We start from the raw sequence: 22416 nt of genomic DNA, 5'->3' as shown, positions 1-22416 counted from the left end.
GCAATTAACGGCATCGGCCATTACTGGTGGATCATCTGGTAAGACCGATAAAGAATGTAATAAAAATTTAAAGATGATAGTGACAGCATCTATGAAGATCAATTTATAATTGGAATGGCCACAGAAATACCTGCTGTAATAGAGACCATAATTTTCAAGAAACTTGGAAAATATAATCAATAACAAAATATAATTTTTTTAAATTTGACCCCATATTACTTTTTATTATTTGTAAACCGGTCCTATATGTTTTATTAATTTTTTTTATTACTTGGTCCTTTAAGATCCAGAAGATTCTTTTCCCACCGTAGAAAGCTCCTCTTAAGAGATTGAATTCTCCAACCAAAAGTCTTTACTACTTCAATGGATAAGTAACAACTTTTCATATCAATTGGGCGCTCATATTAACTCTTAAACACACATCTTCAACCATATAAGAATAAGTGAATTTTCAGAGAATATGTAAGTAGAACTGATAAAATGATATGAACTAAGTCTAAATCATTTTGCTTACAGAATGAGGAACTGTTGACAACTGCGTTCATCATTTGAGTATGAACATATTCACCAGTCTACCAATAACAAAGGGTCTTATAATAAAAAGAAAAATTATACAACAAAAAACCGAATACCTGAGGATCACTTTGATCCACAATTATAACACCAAAAAGCATCACTATAAAAATTATCCTGGGTCAGGCTTTCCAAAATTAACAAGAGTCGCATAAGAAAGTGTAGTATTTTCTTTTTTCATGAATCATCAATTTTAATAAAAGCCTATATTGCAGCATCAGTCACACCCACTTCCCTATTCTGTGTCATCCTTCCTCGTTTAACATTTCTGCTATACAAGGTTTTGAATTCTCCCCAAACAATGAAACGCAGTATTTCTCTTTTTCATGTGAACTATGTTGTGCATCTTGCTTAGGTTCTCTAAGCATTGTTATCTAGTGATGCTCTGTTGGCATCACCAGATACTATCTGAAGAAGGTCTAATGGAGTGGCAGCTGGATCCAACTCTCGACAATCCTTTGGGGCGTTGTCAGCTTCTTGGCCGGTGAGCAAGTAGTTAGGAACCTGATGTGAGAATCGAAACAACTCCTCTTTGGGAATCCTCTTTTGCTGATTGGCGTCTGGGTGCCTCTTAAACACGGTCCTGAAACCAGAAACCTTGACAAGGGGGGTAACTATGACGCCTTGCTCCTCGGTGAAATCTTCGAGCACCTCCACCATATCATACTTGTGTATCACATCATCCGGGGTGTGTTCATTCCAATCATGAGACCAGTTTCTATAAAGAGCCCAGACTTCGCCTTTTCCAGGAAAGATTCGGACAACTCCTCTGTTCCCTTTGCTCCACTTAACCTGGTGTGAGAATGAGTTCAGCGATTCGGTTATTTCATGCTTGCCGGTTCTGAAATCCCCAAGAGTTTTGTAGAAACCAGACCCTACCCAGTCCATGGGGCCCAATTCACTGTTGCTACGAGAGTTAAGCCAACTGATCCGCATTCTGAATGGCTTTGTAGAGATCACCTTGTGAATCTTGGCATAATATCGAGGCATTCCATCATCGTCATCATACGCAGCCCAAACCTGGTCCTCGTCAAAAGAATTTTCAGCTCTATCCAAGTCAAAGTTGTGAAAATCAGGGTCCGGAACATTGATTGTAACATAGACTGCGTTCTTAACTGTATCATCAGATGGGTCTTTGAAAGAACCAACTTCAACATGCCTATTACCATTACCATTGGTTTTGCCAGTAACTGGGCTTTTCTGTCTCTTATTGGCAATCTTAGCTTCAGCTATTGATTTCCATTCTTGTAATTTCTTACGGATTTCAGTCCGTGACTTATCCATCAACATGTTTCTTAATTCATACATCGACAATTCTCTTGTGCTGTAAGGCTTGCCGCCAGTCATACCTGAAAAACCATAATGCCTTTCGGATTCCAAGTTTACCTGACCTTGATTTGCCGTGTATCCTTGATAACCATTAACATGAAAATCATCAGTCTTCCTCTTCTTTGAATTATAATAAGAACCATCATTCCTCTTAGACTGTTGACTCCTCTCCCATTCAGCAATTGATGGTGCTCCGTCTCTTCTCACCTTCTCACTTGCCTGTTGCACAACACTAGCAGCTTGTGCAGCAACGGAAGAGGATCCATCTGTGCTACCAAAACCAGCCATTCTCGATTGAGAACTCCACTGATAGTTCGAGTTATTACTTCCAGATTGATGTCGAGAACCCTGAGGATGTTGTCGAGAAGACCAATTTGGTGACTTAAAGACATTGGGAGGTGGACCCCTCTCCACAGCTACAAAAGCTTCATTGCAATTGGGACACAAAAGGGTATGATTCAAATAAATCCTCAGATATTCATAATGTGTCCTGCATCGATTGCAGATAGTCCAAAAGGTTTCAGCTCTTCTGTGGGTAGGTGGAACTGAAGATGAAGATCTCCGAGAGTTACTATTTCCAGCTTTCGTGTTATCCTTCTTGAAATTATAATAACCATTTGAACTAGGTGTATCTGATTGAGATGCAACATGGTTTGAAGTGTTATGTTGAAAACCTTTTGAACTCCTCTTTTGGTTATATTCTAGTCTCTTGGTCTTGTCTGATAGCAAACTCCATGCCTCGGAAACCAGCTTGAATGCACCCTCTGCACCTAAACACTTGTTTTTGTCGGGGTGGAGAGAGAGAGCCAGCTTCCTGTATTGCTTTCTAACAGTCTCTTCGTCGGCAAAAGGGCTCACACCAAGTATACCATACCAATCCATTTCTCCACTAATTTTATTCTCAGCAGAGATAAAAATTTCAATTGTTTGCAAAAACTGGGGAAGATCCTCCAATGCCGGATAGAGATTTAGAGCCTTGAGAGCCAACTTCTTTGCACCAACATATTCCCTTTCAGAAAATTTCCTCTCTGCTATTTCTTTGGCCCTAATTGCCTCATCCCTGTTGCACTCCATCATTACTTTTTGGTATGTTGTTTCCTCACAAGCTAAAAGACAGAATTCAACCAGAAACACCAGATACTAAAACAAGCCCCCTTTGCTCGACAAAACCCGCCAATTTTGCACCTGATCCCAAAGAGAAAAGAAACTGAGATATGTTACTGAAGTTCCTAAAATTTTGGTGCTTGTAGTGACATTTATAAGTAAAACACTATTTCAAAGGATGCATCATATAAAGATGTAAAAGTTAGCTATGAAAAAAGTTGTGGCTTATGACATTATGCAAGAACTTCAAATAAGAACTTTCATTTTCTTTGACATTTTTAGGTCACTAGCATTGCAAAATATAGTAAACCCATACAGTCAGTAGCATGAAATGAAAATTAGATGTATCAAAGAGAGAGAATACACAAATTTAATGACATAATCATCTACTGAAAAAAGTGGAAAAGTACATAGCAAGTAATGACATATTCACAAGGAGAAAAGGAGAAAAGTTGGGGAGAAATGGTAAGACACGTCCCCAACGCACATAGCATCATATCATACTGTTTGCAGATATAACCATGACATCTTATCAACCCCGTGATTATAAGTTATAACAAACCAGATGTGCAGGAACAATATTGATATATTAGAACTTGTTTTATAACAGGGAGTTCAGATCCTTAATTTGGTAGAAAACCCATAGGCAATATAAAGCCAGCATATCAATATCTGAAACGTATTCAGATTTGAAATCAAATGTGTAACAGGGAGCACAATATCATATGCCAATTGCTTTTCTAAGAAATTTAGTAAGATACTAGGTTCTCGATAAATTTTTATTAGCCTTTTGATATAAAGTTTAGTGTAAAATGGACATGCTATTATTATAGTTACATTTCATGTCTCCCTCTTTATGGTTCAAGAATATTATAGACTTCAAACTCTTCTATTTGCATTTTACTTTGAATTATACTAAACTCGAAAAATTTATGATTATAAAATATTATTTTCAATTTAACATGTCAAATTTAAATATAAGCCCGTGCATCACACGGGTTTAACACTAGTAAAGTTTAAAAGGTCTAATCAAACAACCAGATACCTTGTTTAAACAGCAGAAACTGTAATATTTCAACATGAATGAATTATGACATATTGCATTCAACTAAGATATTCCAAAGTATGTCTTACTATAAAAATTGGGAGCGAGGAAAACAGATCTACACTGAAATGAACTGCAAACTGCCAATCATCATACAAACTATAATAGCAGCACGTTCTCTTATTCTAATCACTATGGTGAGTAAAATGCTTTTCAAGAATCAATTATGCAATTGTAAACTTAAGCTCAACGCAATGATTCTAAGAAGCGCACATTAATAAATACTGTATTTCATGCCTTCTGCAACTAGCACCAAGAGATCACAAATAGAAAGACACCGACTTTGAATCATTAAACAAAATATAACAGTAAAAATAACCCAGAAAAAAAAAACTTCTAGAATTTGAACCATATATTCCAAAAATAAAATAAAAAACACAAACACTCCAACTAACGTGCGAAATTCAGAATACCCAAAATGTCCTAACAATAATACTTCAAGCCCGAAAAAAAAAGGTTCAAACTTCAAACAACGAAACTAGAATTGTTTGGAAATCAACCTCGTTCAGACAGTGAATTGAATTCAAGGAAGAAATGAATCCCGCCACGGATCTACAGGGGCGCGCATTTCAAAATCAATAGCAGCAACGGTCGAAACCCCAGTTTTCGAATTCAGCAAATCTGAGCTAGCTACCTTGTTGAGCTGGAAACCCTAGAGGAACCCCCGAATCTGGCGAACAAGCTCAAAACACAGTAAAGTCGTGAGCTTTTCGGTGCAGTGAAGATGATAAAGTGAAACGGGAAGAGTAAAATTACCTAATTGGAGAAAAAGAGGGTTTGAGTGACGTTTCAGGAATTTTGAATCTGAGAAGACGGTCACCATGTACAATGACCCATCTGTCAAAAGCCCTCAGAAAACTGTGGAGAATCTAATTTTGCCCCAAATTACTACTCAAATTGGGAGAACTAAATGTTGTGCTGGTAATAGGTTTTTCTATTTTTCCTTTCTTTTTCTTTTTTCTCTCAATTTATATATACACATATATATTTTTTAATATTCTCACTTTAGTTCTTAACTCAAATACACCTTTTTATAATGATTGGGACCCATAAAAACCTTAACTAGGGTTAGTTTTTAACCATGGTCTTTAGGGATGGTTTTCCAAACATATGCTAAAGGAATTTTAATTTCAATTTATTTTTTTCTCCCTAAAATTTTTGTCCATCTACCACTTTTTTAAATGATCTTCTCTTAAACAAAATGTTGTCAATTAAGGAAATTGTATTTTTTTTTAAAGCAATGCAATAAACTTTATTCTTGTAAGATCAAAACTAAGCCATTACACTTATAATTTGACCTTTTAGAAGAGTATGAGACTACACCATTTTTAGATATCTCTGAGCATATTTTAGTTCCTGAAGAATTGAATGTGAATCCAAAGTAGAGATAATCATTTGAGCAAAGAGCAATGTGACTTGAAAAATGAGTAGATGGTAGATCCAATATTTTTCCTTCAATCATTGTATAAAATGAGTATTCTTTAAAAATTGCTGAAAGTAAAAAGCATCTTCCATTCAATGACAGTTGATCATAAACATTGAATATGTGTAACAGACATTCCACATTAAATACTAAAGCCTAAAGGGTTCATCCTCCAAAGGAGGTTGAGGTCCTCTTGTTTCACAAAGGTTTTTCTGTGGTCCTTGTTACTATATGATACATGCAACAACAGAGGTTTTAGAAAATCCTAACTCTTTTGGTGGTGCCTTTTCTTTTGTTGCAATTTGATATATCATCAATATGTGAACTAACTTATTAAATGATGTGTCACAAGCAAAATGGTATAAATAAAAGATCTAATTGCATTATTAGTTGTTCCTTTAAGTTTCTTTGCTGGCATAGTCCTCAAATAATTACATTACATGTGATAGTGCGACAAGTATGCTATATTGTTGTAGCAGACCTATGAGATGCCATGCAAAATACAAAGTCACATTGAAAATGAACTATATATATAGGGTGTAAGACTGTCAAAAAAAAGTCTCTCACATTCAATCTGATAAATTAAAAACTGAATACTAACATTGTGTTAGTGGCTAGACACATTTAAAGGACTATACTACCACATCAGGAATAATGGTGGTAGCTTCCAAGAGCCAGAAACCACAGAACTTCATTCGAAGAATGGGTTATCAATCTACATCAGGCAAGTGCCACATCTGCACTTTGTTATACGTCTTAACACATGATCCAATGCTAACATCTGGTTAATCGTCTTCAGCGCCAAAAGGGGTTGTCAATAGCAGATTACTTGTAGTTTCCCAGAGCTTAAGTGCTAAACCAGCATCTCTTGAAAGTATTGAAGGTTCAATAGTCCTACCTATTCCCCCAAAGAAGTAAGCTCCAGAAGTTCCCTGAAATCAATATTAAGCTAACTATATTCCGTAATTTATACATGATTATAATAAATGATCAAATGCAATACAAGAAAAGTGTCATGTATGCAGGTATGCATACAAGTGCAAAGCGCAGTATAAATTAACACAACAAAAAGAACAAAATCTTTCAATTCTTTGTCATGAACCTTCATATTAGTTTCCTACTTTATGAGAAAATTTCTGCTTATTTTCAGAGTTGATGTGGAATGGAAAAAGTGGAGAAAAATACATCATATGAAGAACCCAAGGACGAGGTGGTGGCGGATGAAAGGTGAGGAGCAAAGAAGTTTTCTAAGACGGGTAGGAGAAGAGACAAAGTGGGATGAAGATAAAAGCGCGGAGGAGATGTGGAGGGAGATGACAGAAGTTATTAGAAAAACAACAAAAGAAAGTTTCGGTAAATCTAGAAGGACAAGACCAAGAGACAAGGAGTCCTGGTGGTGGAATGCGAGTGTACAAGAAAAGATAAAGACAAGTGTTCTTTGTGCCACAATGCAGATAATGAGGAAAAATATAAGACGGCTAAGAAAGAAACAAAAGTGGCTGTAAGTGAAGCAAGAACAAAAACATATGAGGATCTCTAGCAGTCTTTAGGCACGAAGAAAAGGGGAAAATGTATATATAGAATCGCAAAGAGCCGTGAAAAAAGAACGAGAAATTTGGATCAGGTTAAGTGTATAAAGGACAAAGACAGAGAAGTGTTGGCTCAAGAGGAGAAGATTAATAAAAGGTAGAAGAGCTACTTCTACGAGTTATTTAATGAAGGACAGAAGATTCTTCCAAGCGTTGGTCGGTTATGCACGAGGGAAGAAGATCAAAACTTCGACTACTATCCTAGAATTAGAAACTTCGAGGTAAAAAATGCTTTAAAGCGGATGAAAAATGACAGGGCAGTAGGACTCAATAATATCCCGATTGAAGTTTGGAAGAGTTTTGGAGAGAAAGGCATAAGTTGGTTAACCAAGCTTTTTAATGAGATTTTAAGATCCAAATAGATGTTAGATGAGTGGAGAAAGAACACCTTGATACCTATCTACAAGAATAAGGGAGATATACAAAGTTGCAAAAACTATAGAGAGATCAAACTCATAAGCTATACCATGAAGTTATGGAAACGGGTGATAGAACGTAAGCTGAGACAATAGACACAAGTAACAAAAAACCAATTTGGTTTTATGCCAGGCAGATCCACCACTGAAGCAATATACCTGTTAAGACGGATGATGGAGATGTATCGTAGTAATAAAAGGAATTTACATATGGTGTTTATTGATTTGGAAAAAGCGTACGATAGGGTGCCAAGGAAGATCTTATGGAAGGTTTTGGAAAAGAAGAGAGTAAGGATCACATATATTTATGCAATTAAAGAAATGTATAATGAGACTACAACTAGTGTGAAGACTCAAGATGGTATGATAGAAAAATTTCCTATTGGTATAGGATTACATCAGAAATTATCCTTAAATCCATACATTTTCACATTAGTCTTGGAAATACTCACAGAGGATATTCAAGAGCGTGTGCCATGGTGCATACTTTTTACTGAGGATATCGTCATTGTGGAAGAGTCAAGAAAAGACCTAAATAAGAAATTGGATTTATGGAGAGAAGCTCTAAAAGTGTATGGTCTATGCATAAACCGTAGTAAGACGAAATATATGGAATGTAAGTTTGGTCATCGAAGGGAAAACTCTAATACGAAGGTGAAGATTGGAGAAAACATCCTACAAAAAGTTAAAAGTTTTAAATATCTTAGGTGCATTATATAGGATAATGAGGAGATTGAACAGAATGTAAATCATAGGATCCAAGCAGGTTGGTCAAAATGACGGAGTGCGTCTGGTTTTATATGTGACAAAAAAGTGCCTTTAAACTTAATAAATTTTATCGTACTGCTATCAGATCGGCTATGTTTTATGGTACAGATTGTTGGGCAGCCAGAGAGAAGCATGAACATAAGCTACGTGTGGCAGAGATGAAGATGTTGAGATAAATGAGTGGTCATACATGATTGGATAGAATAAGAAACAATGATATAAGAGAGAGAGAGTTGGAATAACACCTATTGTAAAAAAAATGGTACAATCACGTCTCAGATGATTTGGACATGTGAAAAGAAGACCGACAGAACACCCAGCCAGGAGAGTAGATGAGATGAAAGATAGACAAGGGGTGAAAGACAGAGGAAGACCTAAGAAGATCATCCATGAGGTGGTCAAACGAGATTTACATGTAAATAGTCTCTTTGTAGACATGATACATGATAGAGTTCAATGACACCATTTGGTTCATGTAGCCGACCCTTGTTGTTGTTGTATGGGGAACGGAGAAAAAAAAAAAAGAAAAGAAAGAAACCTACTTAGTACCATGAAAAGAGTACTTACTGGAGGTGCAAGGGCAGCATCAATTATGGAACTGACCCCATATTCAGGGGATTGCAAGAGGCCTAAATGCTTCAGTACAAAGTGGGCCAACAAGGAAAGGAGAGATGGAACTTCTCTCAAAATATTCGTTTGTACAACTCCAGGATCTGCAGCACTAATGTCAATATTACAGAAACTGAATGTTAAAATGAAGTAGAACCCAAGGTTAATAATGAAGCAAAAACACAAGACTTTTAACACATAATTAATTTTTCTAATTTAATCATAAAAGCTGGAGAAGTAAATGGAAAAACAGAAGTAAAGTACAACATAGCACTTGGGAAAAACATTTTCATATAGCACTAGAAAATATGACTAAAAAGGGTAACGTAAGTAAGAAGATTTGTAACTACATACGCAACAAAGATCTGGTGAGATTTTTCCCTCAAGCGAAGCTGTCGATGAAGCTCAAAGGTGAAGAGGAGAAGGCATACTTCAACAAATTATATGCTAGTTAGGGATTAGATCTAAAGACATACTGTATAAATTCATCAAATATAGCTTACATTTAGAATACTCATAGATGTTTGCATATGGATATTGCATATAACTCAAAAATCTTTTCCCAGATACAGTTCGATCATCAACCTGCATATCAGTAACTGAAAAACAGTGCCTGAGCAGGGTTTGTAGGAGAAGCACTGTGATCTAATTGAGAAGATTTGAACTCATGCAACATAGTCACCAAACAAAAATATAGACCAAAAAAGTAATGATTAGAATAATTACACATACCATTTCGATGAGTAAAGGATGTGACATTCACAATTCTGGAAGATACATTACTGCTTTCGAGAAGTGGTAACAAAAGGTTTGTCAAAACAAATGCACCAATGTAATTTGTACCTATCATCCTGGGAGGAAGGGTGTGAATCATTCATCGATTTCAAAAATCACTATTAATTATGAAACTAAGATGCCAGACAAATGTGTAGTGTGTTAGTACAAAACAGCTATTTACTCTCGATCAAGGACGCCTAGAAAATAAATTCATTTTTGCAACACTTTCATGCGTCTTTCCCTTGTTTCGGGAGCACAAAGTTCATGTTGATCATACATTACAAATATTGCCTCAAGAGCCTGTTACATTCAATAACTAATCTAAAATCTAATTAATACTATGAGCTAATTTTAGGGGAGATAAAGAAAGAGAGAGGAGTGCTTATTACTGATCATATCCATCAGCTGTAATTCTAGGTGAAGTTGCAAGTATTCCAGCAGCGTTTATCAATAGTTGTATTGAGCTGTGCAAATCAGAATCCGACAGCCATTGCTGCAAGGACTTTCTGAACATTATTATTGACTCAACTGATGACAGGTCTACCTGAAAAGCTTTGAGGTGCGCATTTCTATTCCAATCTTTGATCTTTCTTTCTGCCTATCAAACAAGAACACCCATCAGAAATTTACGAAGAGGGAGATTGGAAATCATCACCATGATCTCAAAATGTGTATAAAAAAGGTACCTCAAGCAACAATTGCTGCGATCGCCCAACTGCATTCACAACTAGAATCTTAAGCATGCATTGCATAGACTAGGATTAAAGCTATTTGTTTAGCCGCAACGCAATCTATTTCTGGCATGATTAACAAAAACCCCAAATAATAACAATAAGAGGGGATTGAGAAAGACATAAGCATAAACAATAACCAAGCACAACAACATATCCTTCTTTGGAAAGTTCATAAGCAGTATAAAATCCCAGGCCAGATGTTGCCTACAACGACAAAAGAAACCCAAATCATATAATATAACAAAATTTCCATAACCAGAGACTATGGCATGTACTTTAAATGCAATGGGACATATCATCAAACACATAAGATGCATGATTCTTCATGAACCAAAACTTTAGGAAAGATAAATCCAATAAAAATATAAATTAACTTTATAAAAAAAATTAACTCCAAAATGAGCATAACATACTCAAGTTTTGATTTTGAAGCCAAATAGAAGAAAACTTACACCTGTGACAACAGCAACGGGCCTAACAGGGACTGTACAAGGAGAACATCTGTAATATGATTTAGGTCTTTGGGAACAGAGGAAATCTTTGATTAATTGGTAATGAGAAAAGACAATGGAAAATGTCCAAAGCAACCCCATTCTCCAGAATTGGATTGAGAAAACGAAGAGGAGAGTTCTCCATAGCTCCTTCACCAACGAAATCATGGCCAAGTTTTGTGATTCCTTTCAGACAACAAAAAAGCGTGTTACTATTATACATGGCTGTGTAAGATTGGAAGAGAACACAACAACGAACATGACATAATTATAGTTGTGGATTTAATAAGTGATCCAAAGGGTGGATAGTTATAAAAAAATATAAAAAGTTGATAATTTTACCCTTGTTTATTCTCCATTTTTATGACTTCGATGAAAAGGTGATGTTTATATGGAACCCATGCTCATCATTTTTCTGCTGTCACTATTTTCTTTCTATAAACTAAACAAAAGGAATCACATATTGTTTTACTCAATTTTCTTTTTTCTCCGTTCTTTTTCTTTTCACCGATTTTCTAGCCAACCAAACAAACTATCAGACTATGTTCGAATGGAATATTTCAAGGAGATTTTTTTTTAGCATATTTAAAATTTTTAAAGATATAATATTGTATTTAAATAAATTTTAAAAAATTATTAAAAAGAATCTTAATTACTAAAAAATACGAAATTTTTATTATTTTGTCGATATGAAACTTTTGTAATTTCATTTAAGTATTAATGAAATTTAACTATCTTAGATAAAAATATGAATCTAATTATAATATATCTTAAAATATATGTTAAAATTATTATTAATAAGAATTTTTATGTTGTTAAATAAATAAAAATACATTAAAAATTTAAATTTAAGTAAACTATTATTTCTATTAATAAAAATTTAAAAAAATAAACAAAACTAATTGTTTACTCATAAAAAATAAAAAATAAAAATATCATTTCTATATATTAAAATCCGAAATATTAACAAATTTACATATAAATAAAATTAACAATTTAAGTATTTTTGTTACATGGAAACTATCATTAATATAGTACTAGTTTCATTTATCCATGATTAAATTTGTCAATGTTTTAAAATTTAATTTACTCATTAAACTCTATCTCAGAATATGCAATTATCCAGAAGGATAGATTTGGAGATACCTGGACAGTGGAAGAGTGTAAGCTGGGAGTGGCGGTGTTAGGATGGGATATCTAACTGTAACTGTAACTATAACCGTAACGGTAACGGCAACGGTAACGGTAAGCCAATAAAAGAAGGCAGGCACTTGAAAAACGTTGAATGGAAAAAAGTGGAAACCAGTTGCAGGAGTGGGGCCCGCGACAGAGAAGACTTTGTCATCCCTTCTTCACATTCACAACACCACCACCACCCTTTCCGAGAACCTTCTCATGAATCATCATCAATCAACTCATAACCCTATCTCTCTTCTTCGTCTTCTTCTTCTTCTTCTTCTTCTTCTTCATCTTCAGGTTCTCTCACTTTGACTTCCTTTCCTTCCATAATTACATTCTCTAGTATTGCCCTTTGCCTTGAGTACTTTATCTGTTTTATTTATTTATTTATTTTGCCTTTGATTCTGAAACACATTCTATTTAATGATTATGTATGCGCTGACAAACTTATTTGGGAAACAACTGTACTTATACATATGACAGCTGTTTTCGTTGTGTGATCACCAAACAACTCCAAAAATTTGATTTTGATTCATTTTCTCAAAGTTGTTATTCTGTGCACTGATTTTATTTTCCACTTTTTCCCCCTATTGATATTACTGTGGACCACTCTCTATCCAATCCTACTGTTTCAGGAGTAGTCGCTCAAGTTTTGATCTTCATGAACAACATATACTAACTCTCTAGGCAGCAGCTATGAATTTTCAGCAAGACAAGTTTGTTAGGTCAGTATCAACTGTTTCTAATGGTGCATGCCTTTATTTACAATGAATTTATGATGGTATTGACATTTTAGCTGTAATTGAAAGCAAGGTTTTGTTCTGTTCTATTTTTTACTGCTCTCTTAATGTACCAATTAATACAAAAATGCTTTAATAACTTCACATATAAGGTTCAACTGTACTCTTTCATAGTCCATGAAATTGTCTTTTTCAGTGGAAGATTAATGATCAACTGAGGTGTATTGTTCATGTGATGTTCAGATTTCAGGATTGGAGCTCGGAGAAGAGTTCCGAGAGCAACTATCCCACACTTAATGGAACACGATCGGGGAGAATCAGAGCCACATTTGGTTCGGTTTCAAAGAAGTTTCAAAGGGGCTTTGAGTCTAGTTCGGAAAGGATAAAGAGAATTAGGAAATCCTTCAAATCTTTGCCCTATAACAATGTTCTTGCTAAGAGTTTCAGTTCTAGAAAGAAAATCCTTGATCCGCAAGGTCCTTTCCTTCAAAGATGGAACAAGATATTTGTATTGTCTTGCCTTATTGCTGTATCACTGGATCCTTTGTTCTTCTATGTCCCCGTGATCGATGATGACAGGAAATGTCTTTCACTGGACAAAAAAATGGAAATTACAGCAACAGTTTTGAGATCTTTCTCTGATATTTTTTATATAATCCACATAATTTTCCAATTTCGTACTGGATTCATTGCTCCCTCTTCTCGAGTCTTTGGAAGAGGGGTTTTGGTTGAAGATTCTTGGGCAATAGCTATGAGGTATCTGTCATCATACTTCCTAGTTGACATTCTTGCGGTTCTTCCCCTCCCACAGGTAAAGAAAATGAAAGTCTTTTATTGTTTGACTATTTTGACTTTTATCTTCTGTATATCCCTTTCGGCAAAATTTATTTTGACTTGCCACTTGCTTAAATATTCCTAGGTGGTGATCCTAATTATCATTCCAAAGATGAAAGGGTTTGAATCATTGAATACAAAAAACTTGCTGAAGTTTGTGGTCTTCTTCCAATATGTGCCACGGTTCTTGAGAATAATTCCATTATATAAAGAGGTTACAAGGAGCTCTGGCATTCTAACTGAAACAGCTTGGGCTGGAGCTGCATTTAATCTGTTTCTTTACATGCTCGCAAGTCATGTAAGTTCATGCTACATTTTGTTTTTCTTTTTCCTGTTTTATTATTTTTTTAAAAAAAATTGTTTACATATTGTTCTCTACTACATGGATCTGTGGTGTAGAGTTTGTGCAAATATTAGAAGTATTTAAATGTTCTGTTAATTATCCAAAGCTCTAGACCGATAGGGGAAAACATTTGTTGCCTTGTTATAGTTGAGTGCAGATCCAATACATCTGTCTGCCTGATATATTGCAAGAGTGTGCATATGAATTAGAGATGATTGCAATTTACACCCTAAGCTTTCCCAACTGCACAAATTGGTCGCATCAGCTAGTTTTCCATCAACTTTTAACAAAGTTTAGGATGCCAAATAATTTGCACAACCTAAAGTTCAAAGGATGTATAGTGCAATTAACTTATAAATTATATGACTTAAGTTTAGACATGTTGATCCGCGAAGTTCCTTGTCAATCATTCAAGGTCATGTTTCCTAATCATGTATAGATGAGTGTAAAAAATTCTCTTGCACCTGTCTCTATATGTCAATTTGGATAATTTTTTGTAACAAAAAGCTTGTGAAAATCATAACAGAGCACACTTAGTCAGAGCCATGCCTTAGTGGACAGAGTAGACACATGGTTGGACACACATGTACATCTTGGACGTTGTGTTAGATGTTATGTGACACCTAACTGACCTAAGAAATTCTTTTGTATTGTTCATGCCATGCCTCTCATCCATCCTTGTTAAAGTCTTTGTGGATTCTGTTTTTTTTTTTTTTTTTTCGAATCCTCAGCCTAAAATCAATATATTTTGGTTAATATGTAGCATATTTAGAGTAGATGTGACTGATGTTTGGTATCTTTACGGAAAATGATCTTATTTATAAAAGTTGAAAATAATATCATTGGCATATCTTCTGATTTCTGAGTTTACTTGTTGCTCTAGGTTCTTGGTGCCTTTTGGTACTTGTTTTCTATAGAAAGAGAAACCACATGCTGGCAAAATGCCTGTCGAAGAACCAAGTGTAACAAGGCAGAAATATACTGTGATGATTATCAGGGCTCAATCTCGACATTATTGAATAATTCTTGCCCGATACAGGAGCCAAATACAACACTCTTCGATTTTGGAATATTCCTTGATGCCCTTCAATCTGGCGTTGTGGCGTCAGAAGATTTCCCACAGAAATTCTTTTATTGTTTTTGGTGGGGCCTCCAGAATTTGAGGTATGTTGTAGTGTTTCTATTGTCAGTATGTGCTATACTGCTATTAACTATTTTAGTTATGAAGTAACTGTACTGTGTTCAATTGTCTGTATGATTTGATTTGGATATGACCAGATTAACTTGATATCAACCATGAGTGTTATGAAAGCAACTTGTAGCTGCACCAGCTCTCTGTATGCTTTTCTTATAATTTACAAATTGTTTATTAATATTGTTGCTTCGTTCACTGACTCCTTCGCTCAAAAGCATCCTCCGTTAAAATTAGTGTATGCATACCTAGGTGCATGTTTGTGTCAAATTCAGGTTTTTGTGGGCGGTTAGGCATGTAACGCTTGTAGATATAATGGATTGGTTTGCCATGTCTGATTCTGTCTCAAACTGAAGATAATTTTAAATGACAAATATTGGATAATCTGAAGCATGGGGATGATGTTAGTCTGATTTGGTGCTGCAGAGTGGAAATTGGTTTTGGCTTTGTTTTGGACATGTTTAATGCCTTGATATAAATGTTAATATTGAGCATAGTTTTACTAAGTTAAGCTGGATTTCTTTTTTGCAGTTCTCTTGGGCAGAACTTGAAAACAAGTACCTATGTATGGGAGATCTGCTTTGCAATTTTCATTTCTATTGCTGGCCTGGTACTGTTTTCATTTCTCATCGGAAATATGCAGGTTAGTACCAAATATATTTTGTATTTTAATGATTTAACAATACTGACAATGATGATTTATTGATTTTGGAATAACTCTTGATTTCAAGAACCATATTTCCCTCGAGTTCTATCCCTTTTTTGTGTAATGGAGTCTTCTACTGCTAGTTGAACTTCGATTTCCCTTTCGGATACTTCTCTCAGAAAATAGGTGCTATTAGGTCACTAAAAGTATTGGTCATCATATTGACATATTGCACATTTCTACATGTTAAATAGTTTTAATTCACCAAGGATACTTTTCCTTAAACAGACATATCTGCAATCAACAACAACCAGGTTGGAGGAGATGAGAGTGAAAAGGAGAGATGCAGAACAGTGGATGTCTCATCGCTTACTCCCCGACAGCCTGAGAGAGAGAATCAGACGACACGAACAGTACAAATGGCAAGAAACCAGAGGTGTTGATGAAGACAATTTGATCCGCGATCTTCCCAAGGATTTAAGAAGGGACATTAAACGTCATCTTTGCTTGGCTTTGCTGATGAGAGTAAGCTTGGAAAATGAAAATGTAGTCAGTCATGCAATTCCCATATAATATTCTAATTTAGCATGAACTTTTTTGAAGGTGCCAATGTTTGAGAAAATGGATGAGCAACTTTTAGATGCAATGTGTGACCGTCTCAAGCCAGTTCTGTACACAGAAGAAAGCTGCATTGTCCGCGAAGGAGATCCGGTTGACGAGATGCTCTTCATAATGCGAGGAAAGCTATTGACTGTGACAACAAATGGTGGGAGAACAGGTTTCTTTAACTCGGAATATCTAAAGGCCGGAGACTTCTGTGGAGAAGAGCTCCTCACATGGGCACTAGATCCTAATCCCTCATCCAATCTTCCCACCTCAACTAGGACCGTCCAAACTCTTTCGGAGGTGGAAGCATTCGCTCTAAAGGCCGACGACTTGAAGTTCGTTGCATCTCAATTCCGGCGACTTCACAGCAAGCAGCTTCGCCACACTTTCAGGTTCTACTCGCAGCAATGGCGCACTTGGGCTGCTTGTTTCATACAAGCGGCGTGGAGGCGTTACAGCAAACGGAAGCTGGAAGAGAGTCTTAGGGAAGACGAGAATAGGCTGCAAGATGCATTGGCCAAGGCTGGTGGTAGCTCGCCAAGTCTTGGTGCCACAATATATGCATCTAGATTCGCAGCGAATGCTCTTAGAGCTATTCGTAGAAATGGTACTAGGAAGAGCCGGGTGCCAGAGAGATTACCACCCATGCTGCTTCAGAAGCCTGCTGAACCAGATTTTACTGCTGAAGAGAGAAATTGAGCATGTTACACATTTGCAAGAGGAACTATTTTCATTTTTCATTTTTTCTTTTTAGTCAAGTGTAAGATATAACATGTCTGTAAAATATGTTGTACATATACATACATATATAATATAAAATAAATTATATATATAAAGTTTCCGATTGTTGTGAATGCTAGATTGGGACTTGGGAGGAGTATTAGAAAAAAAGCAAATGTCGAAGTGGTGTTCAGAGTTGTTTTTTCTTCTCATTTTATCTTATTTTATTTCTTCGTATAGATGAATATGTAACAATATCCTTCTGTCAAAAAAAGAAAACATAAGTACCAATATCCTGGTGTTCAGTAGTATTCATAAGACAAGGTCTTAAGTTGGAGTCTCAGAGAGAAAACATTTGTAGTATTTGACTGACCTGTGATTTTTTTCTTCGCTATTAAGTCCCTATCATTATTATCTATAGAGATTATCTATATTTTTGTCATGATTCAATTACCAAATAATCCCAAAGTTGAGATCTTAAAAGGCACGAAGAAAAGAAAAGAAAAGAAAAGATAAAGAAACACTATTAAGGTATTAATATTTGATAGTTTGTCATGGCTTTTCCTAAATCAGAGATAACAGAAAGATCAAGTAAATAATATTACCACTCGTAATCTTTTTCTGTTTAATTTTTTAAAATTATTCTCTAAATTAATAAGGAATCAATTTATAGTTACAATAACAGGTTTCTAGAAATTCACATTCGCATCGGCAAATTATTATTACCACATCATATTTTTTATATATATATGTAACGCATGTAAACACGCTTACAAGCATAAAACTAAAAAGAGTATGCAAACAAAAATGACAAAGCAACCTAAAATGGCCAGAGTTTAACATAAGAGTAAATCTCCATATACAGAATTTGGTCTTAACAACACATAATCTCAACAATTTTTAACCAAGATTTTTGGAGAGGCTACAACACACAAACATGCCTTTTTTACTGATGAAGTTTATCTCGCAGCAAGCTCACCTCCCTCTTCAGAAATGTGGGCAATGCAAAAGCAGCTGAATGCATCTGCACAACAACAGAAAGAGGTGTATAATCTTGCAAATATGTTGGACTCCCATCTCACAAAACAACACTATCTCACATGAAAATGTAACAAGATTTTTAAATTGTAGAATCGTCAGAGCTAGTAGAAATTATGTAAAATCAGTTGACACAATTAAAATCGTAATATCGAAAGATTTTTAATAATTTAATCGAGATTCTAGCTACTATGCTCACCTGTGAGTTATAGAACCGAAGTTCTCTTCCATGCTTATCAGCACCTTTTATCTTTTCGATGGGGTTGATGGGCTTCACAAAATCAACAGGAGGCCCCTTTGTTGAGCACAGAAGAAAGCCTATAACGCCACTACACGCCAACAACAAAGGTATTAAAAGAAGCTCAAATTAGAGAAGAATGCAAATTTATGGCAAATCAAAGTGTCCAATATAAATACCTTGGATATGTTGGAACACTTGCCCATGCATAGTGTACAGAACCTTTGAATGTTTCTTGACAAATGGATATCATGTCTTGAATGAGGTGTGTATGAAGCCACATGCTTTCAGCCATATTACAAAGAACTCCACCAGGCCTTAAGGCTTTAGCTATTGTATCAAAAAATGGTTTCTCTACAAGTTCCTGAGCAGGACCTACATAACCATGGTTGATCATCAAAACCTTAATATGTATGTAATTACCATGCCACTAATTACTTTAAAATTAGTGGATCGATTTCGACTAACAGCTGATCAACAATTAAAAAAGCGTGTAGCACGAAATTTGTGAAAACAGCGTACTATAAAATAGAACACCTCAAAACACTAAGTTTCATCCCTTAATGACGAATCTTGTATTCATTGTTGACTAGAATGTTTAATGAAATATATTGTTCAAAGAATGACATACCGACAGGGTCCGAGGAATCAACAATGATGGCGTCATACTTTCCTTCAGGAGCACGTTTAAGAAAATCAACAGCTGCCAAAAGGTGAAAGATGTCAAATAAAGGTTTTTATGCAACTATATAGTCTTCGATCAATGAATATACATCCATAGAATTGGAAACTCCAAAAAAAGAAATAACAAGAATATTTGAAAATAGAACTATGCATACCATCACCAACATGCAGGTGTACTCGAGGATCTTCAAATCCAATGGCTAACTCTGGAAAATACTTCCTAGATACCTGCAAGATAACAATTGCAAGAAGTTGTTCTTATCAACAAAATATAGTGTACATAAAAATGATTTCAGTTATGCTATTACTTACATCAATAACCATCTTATCTATCTCACAAATATCGATGTGTTCAACAGAGCTGTGGCGGGATACTTCTCTTAGAACCCCACCATCTCCTCCACCAACAACTAAAACCTGAAACAACATCACAAAAACCATTTTTAGCAAATTATAAAAACAAAACAAAACAAAAGTGGAAAAGTTACCAAATAATTGACTCACATTTTTGGGGGACTCAATTGAACAAAGGGGAAGATGAGCAATCATCTCCTGATAAGCGCATTCATCCTTCTCAGTCAACTGAACAATCCCGTCAAGCACCAGCACTTTCCCATATGCCGCCGACTGCAAAAAACAGATTAGGTAATTGCTTATGAAAAAAAAATAGAGAACAATGTGGAAGATGCTGAACCTGAAAAACCAAGACTTCTTGGTACTCTGACTTTTCCTTGAAGAGGATCTCCTCAACTTTGATGGAATGAGCTTCTCCTAAAAGTAGGCACCAAACCCGTCAGCGGTATTCATATGCATAAAAGATGAAGCAGCACACTTGACAAAGTGATTTTGATGTGTCCATAGAAAAGGATATTTGGTAAGTATTGAAATTTCAAAAAAGCAAGAGGTAATGATGCATGTTAACAATTGAATATATGAAAGGACTCCAAAATATTTAGTGCCAAAAAATTCTAAAAAATAAATTTTCAAAGGTAAGGGTCGACCATGACCAGCATCAAAAGAAGAATTATTATCACCATTACAAATTCAAAAGTTTGTAATTATTGTGATCAAACATCATAGTCATGCAAGTGTATGTATCACACACCTGGCCACATTGGATTGTTAAAATATTGGACTTTCCTTGACTTGCCTGAAAAAAGACGATGAAGTGGAAGGAAGTAAGTAATAAAGTAAAATTTCAGTCCAGCAATCAGGCCAATGTACTCTCACAATGAATTCAAAACGAAATAGCAGATAATGACCAGAATGAGTCTGAGATGCCGAGAACCACCCAGAAACAACAGTGGAATGACACTTTGCCTCAGACTCAGGGGCTGAAGCCATAGCCTTCAAACAACAGGAAGGAATTTCCTTTCCTACACCATTCCCGTTACTCGCCTTCCCATCCATAGTCTTCTGGCATCCCAAACCTCTTCCTGCGCCGTCCTCCATAGATGATTTTTTTCTTATCTGGCTCCAGTCTCTGTAATAATAACAAATCTAGATATTACACGCAGAAAAAAAAATGATAATGGATTAACCCCATGCCCAAAGAAAGATCCCCCCCCCCCCCAAAAAAAACCCTCTCTCTTCCCTTCTTTTACTTCAGAAAAGAACAATCTCAGTTACTTACAAAACCAAGCAGTTACCAAAAAAGGCTCACGTTTAAATTCCAAAGGGAAAGAATCTCCATGAGCATTAATGTACTATACCAAATCCGAAAAGAATTTCCTGTATTTTTATCTTCTTCTGTTTCTATAAATAAAATTTTGACATTTATTAACTTTTGTAATCTTGTTTCTAAAGAAATTCTGGGTGTGCAATATCTTTTCAAAGCAAAATGGACACAAAATCACAACTTGATTTGAGTAATTTAAAGTAGCAGAATCTGCAGGTCGATATCAGTCTCCAAAAGTAACAACAAATCATGGTTATTGCTGAATCAATCATTCACTCATGACTCATTCTAGCTTCCAGGTACCAAAGCAGTACATGTACAGAGCAAGGAAATCATGATAAATCAAATATATTTTATTTCTCAGATAAGTTAAAGGACCTGGTTTGAGTGGATCCCATTTCCCATGTAATCATAAAAAGTAACATAGCACACCACTTGACACTTAATGACACTATAAATATTATAAAATACCTTCACCAGAAAGCATGGTGAAACAAGACGAAGAATTTAAAAAAAAAAAGAAAGAAAAAAGAAATACTTGTTGCAGAATATGACAGAAGAGTGTAAGAAGCATGATGTTCTTAGAGTGGACCCTTGAAAAACCTCAAAGTTTTATTATTTCTTTTTAGCAGAACCTCAATAATCAAACAAATAAATAAAGACACTAGGGTTTTAATGGTTTAGTGCAGCTCAAAACAGAAAAATAAAATAAGAGAAGCAAACTCAGAAATTGATGAGAGTTTCGATGAGCAAAAGGGAAGGGAACAAGAAAAAGCAAAGAACTTTGGAAGAAACTTAGTAAAGCAAAAACCCCTCAAAAATGGGGAAAAAACAATAGAAAGTAAATGTAATAGAGAGGGTGAAAAACACGATGATGATGATGATGATGATGATGATGATGATGATGATAATGATAACGATGATGCTGAGAGTGAGAGAGGATTAAGAGTTACCAGGCGTGAGTGTCGGTGAGAGAGAAAGAAGAAGTTGTTGGCACTACCACTCTATCCAACTTCTAAAGCTTTGCTTTTGCAGGGAAATGGAGTCCTTAATTTATAAGCCACGGCATTGGACTCCAGTTCTTTTTTGTTTTGTTATGCACTTTTGCTTTTTTTTTTTTCTTTTTGTTTTTGGAGGAAGAATTTCAAAAGAAATTAAAGAAGTCTATGCTTTTTTCTTTTTATTTTTTTACTGTATCTTCGAGTTTAGCATGGCAAAGACTAATTTATTGAATATTAAAATTTTATTTTAAATTTATTATTAACTAATAAATTATTACATACATAAATATACGGTATACCTACATAAAGATTTATATAGATATGTCAATTATGTCAATCTCTACCTGTAAGACCTAATTTCTTAAAAAATTTTCAACCGGAGCAATTATTTGCAGCTCATTCTCAATTCTCAATATTAACTTAACAGGAAAGAAAGTGGTCTCAATTAAGCAAAATATATAACATGTGGATATAATGTTGCATAGATTCTAGTGTGTCCAACATCTTTGCATTACGAATTTGTCTAATTTATAACAATTTGATCACATTAGATACATGATCATTTTTCTTGATATTATCTCAAAATTTGTTACGCGTAA

General features: G+C 35.2%; 4 protein-coding genes across 7 annotated transcripts; 1 reads left to right on the top strand and 3 right to left on the bottom strand.

Moving 5' to 3' along the window:
• Positions 1-448: 448 nt before the first annotated feature.
• Positions 449-5187, bottom strand: LOC112705936 (uncharacterized). Of its 2 annotated transcripts, none has more exons than XM_025756970.3 (3): positions 4868-5187; positions 4612-4781; positions 449-3087 (listed from the first exon to the last, which is right to left on the bottom strand). In XM_025756970.3, exon 3 carries the CDS (start codon positions 2977-2979, stop codon positions 934-936), a length of 2046 nt encoding a protein of 681 aa, XP_025612755.1. In that variant the 5' UTR covers positions 2980-3087; positions 4612-4781; positions 4868-5187; the 3' UTR covers positions 449-933. The 2 variants fall into 2 exon arrangements, with proteins under 2 accessions (XP_025612755.1, XP_025612756.1); XM_025756971.3 differs by having other exon boundaries at positions 4612-4793; positions 4868-5059.
• A 709-nt stretch (positions 5188-5896) lies between these two features.
• Positions 5897-11451, bottom strand: LOC112705939 (uncharacterized). The gene is made up of 10 exons (XM_072200129.1): positions 11261-11451; positions 10880-11104; positions 10565-10631; positions 10380-10408; positions 10083-10291; positions 9649-9767; positions 9420-9515; positions 9217-9346; positions 8875-9130; positions 5897-6466 (listed from the first exon to the last, which is right to left on the bottom strand). Exons 2-10 carry the CDS (start codon positions 11084-11086, stop codon positions 6320-6322), a joined length of 1260 nt encoding a protein of 419 aa, XP_072056230.1. The 5' UTR covers positions 11087-11104; positions 11261-11451; the 3' UTR covers positions 5897-6319.
• Positions 11452-12038: 587 nt separating this feature from the next.
• Positions 12039-17317, top strand: LOC112705935 (cyclic nucleotide-gated ion channel 1). Of its 2 annotated transcripts, none has more exons than XM_025756969.3 (8): positions 12039-12394; positions 12733-12822; positions 13081-13648; positions 13757-13969; positions 14898-15178; positions 15738-15849; positions 16141-16377; positions 16456-17317. In XM_025756969.3, the coding sequence occupies exons 2-8, from the start codon at positions 12794-12796 to the stop codon at positions 17155-17157; spliced, it is 2142 nt and encodes a 713-aa protein (XP_025612754.1). In that variant the 5' UTR covers positions 12039-12394; positions 12733-12793; the 3' UTR covers positions 17158-17317. The 2 variants fall into 2 exon arrangements, with proteins under 2 accessions (XP_025612754.1, XP_029144118.1); XM_029288285.2 differs by having other exon boundaries at positions 12302-12439.
• Positions 17318-17864: 547 nt separating this feature from the next.
• Positions 17865-22180, bottom strand: LOC112705937 (spermine synthase). Of its 2 annotated transcripts, XM_025756973.3 has the most exons (11): positions 21770-22180; positions 20401-20621; positions 20244-20288; positions 19833-19909; positions 19643-19765; positions 19451-19555; positions 19294-19366; positions 19086-19157; positions 18634-18829; positions 18416-18545; positions 17865-18202 (listed from the first exon to the last, which is right to left on the bottom strand). In XM_025756973.3, the coding sequence occupies exons 2-11, from the start codon at positions 20588-20590 to the stop codon at positions 18125-18127; spliced, it is 1089 nt and encodes a 362-aa protein (XP_025612758.1). In that variant the 5' UTR covers positions 20591-20621; positions 21770-22180; the 3' UTR covers positions 17865-18124. The 2 variants fall into 2 exon arrangements, with proteins under 2 accessions (XP_025612758.1, XP_025612757.1); XM_025756972.3 differs by having other exon boundaries at positions 19451-19765; positions 21770-21962.
• Positions 22181-22416: the final 236 nt, after the last annotated feature.

This window comes from Arachis hypogaea, chromosome 8, assembly GCF_003086295.3.
Source record: "Arachis hypogaea cultivar Tifrunner chromosome 8, arahy.Tifrunner.gnm2.J5K5, whole genome shotgun sequence".
Classification (NCBI taxonomy): domain Eukaryota; kingdom Viridiplantae; phylum Streptophyta; class Magnoliopsida; order Fabales; family Fabaceae; genus Arachis; species Arachis hypogaea.
This window is presented reverse-complemented; position numbering and strand designations above follow the sequence as displayed.

Coding starts and splice junctions, on each gene's coding strand:
- LOC112705936 (XM_025756970.3), bottom strand. CDS start 2,979: ATGATGGAGTGCAACAGGGATGAGGCAATTAGGGCCAAAGAAATAGCA.
- LOC112705939 (XM_072200129.1), bottom strand. CDS start 11,086: ATGATTTCGTTGGTGAAGGAGCTATGGAGAACTCTCCTCTTCGTTTTC. Junction 9,768..10,082: donor ACAGCTGATGGATATGATCA/GTAATAAGCACT, acceptor CCTTCCTCCCAG/GATGATAGGTACAAATTACA. Junction 9,131..9,216: donor CTTTTTAGTCATATTTTCTA/GTGCTATATGAA, acceptor TTATGATTAAAT/TAGAAAAATTAATTATGTGT.
- LOC112705935 (XM_025756969.3), top strand. CDS start 12,794: ATGAATTTTCAGCAAGACAAGTTTGTTAG. Junction 13,649..13,756: donor CGGTTCTTCCCCTCCCACAG/GTAAAGAAAATG, acceptor AAATATTCCTAG/GTGGTGATCCTAATTATCAT. Junction 13,970..14,897: donor TTTACATGCTCGCAAGTCAT/GTAAGTTCATGC, acceptor TTGTTGCTCTAG/GTTCTTGGTGCCTTTTGGTA.
- LOC112705937 (XM_025756972.3), bottom strand. CDS start 20,590: ATGGAGGACGGCGCAGGAAGAGGTTTGGGATGCCAGAAGACTATGGAT. Junction 20,289..20,400: donor GGCATCTCAGACTCATTCTG/GTCATTATCTGC, acceptor GTCTTTTTTCAG/GCAAGTCAAGGAAAGTCCAA. Junction 19,910..20,243: donor TAACAATCCAATGTGGCCAG/GTGTGTGATACA, acceptor GCCTACTTTTAG/GAGAAGCTCATTCCATCAAA.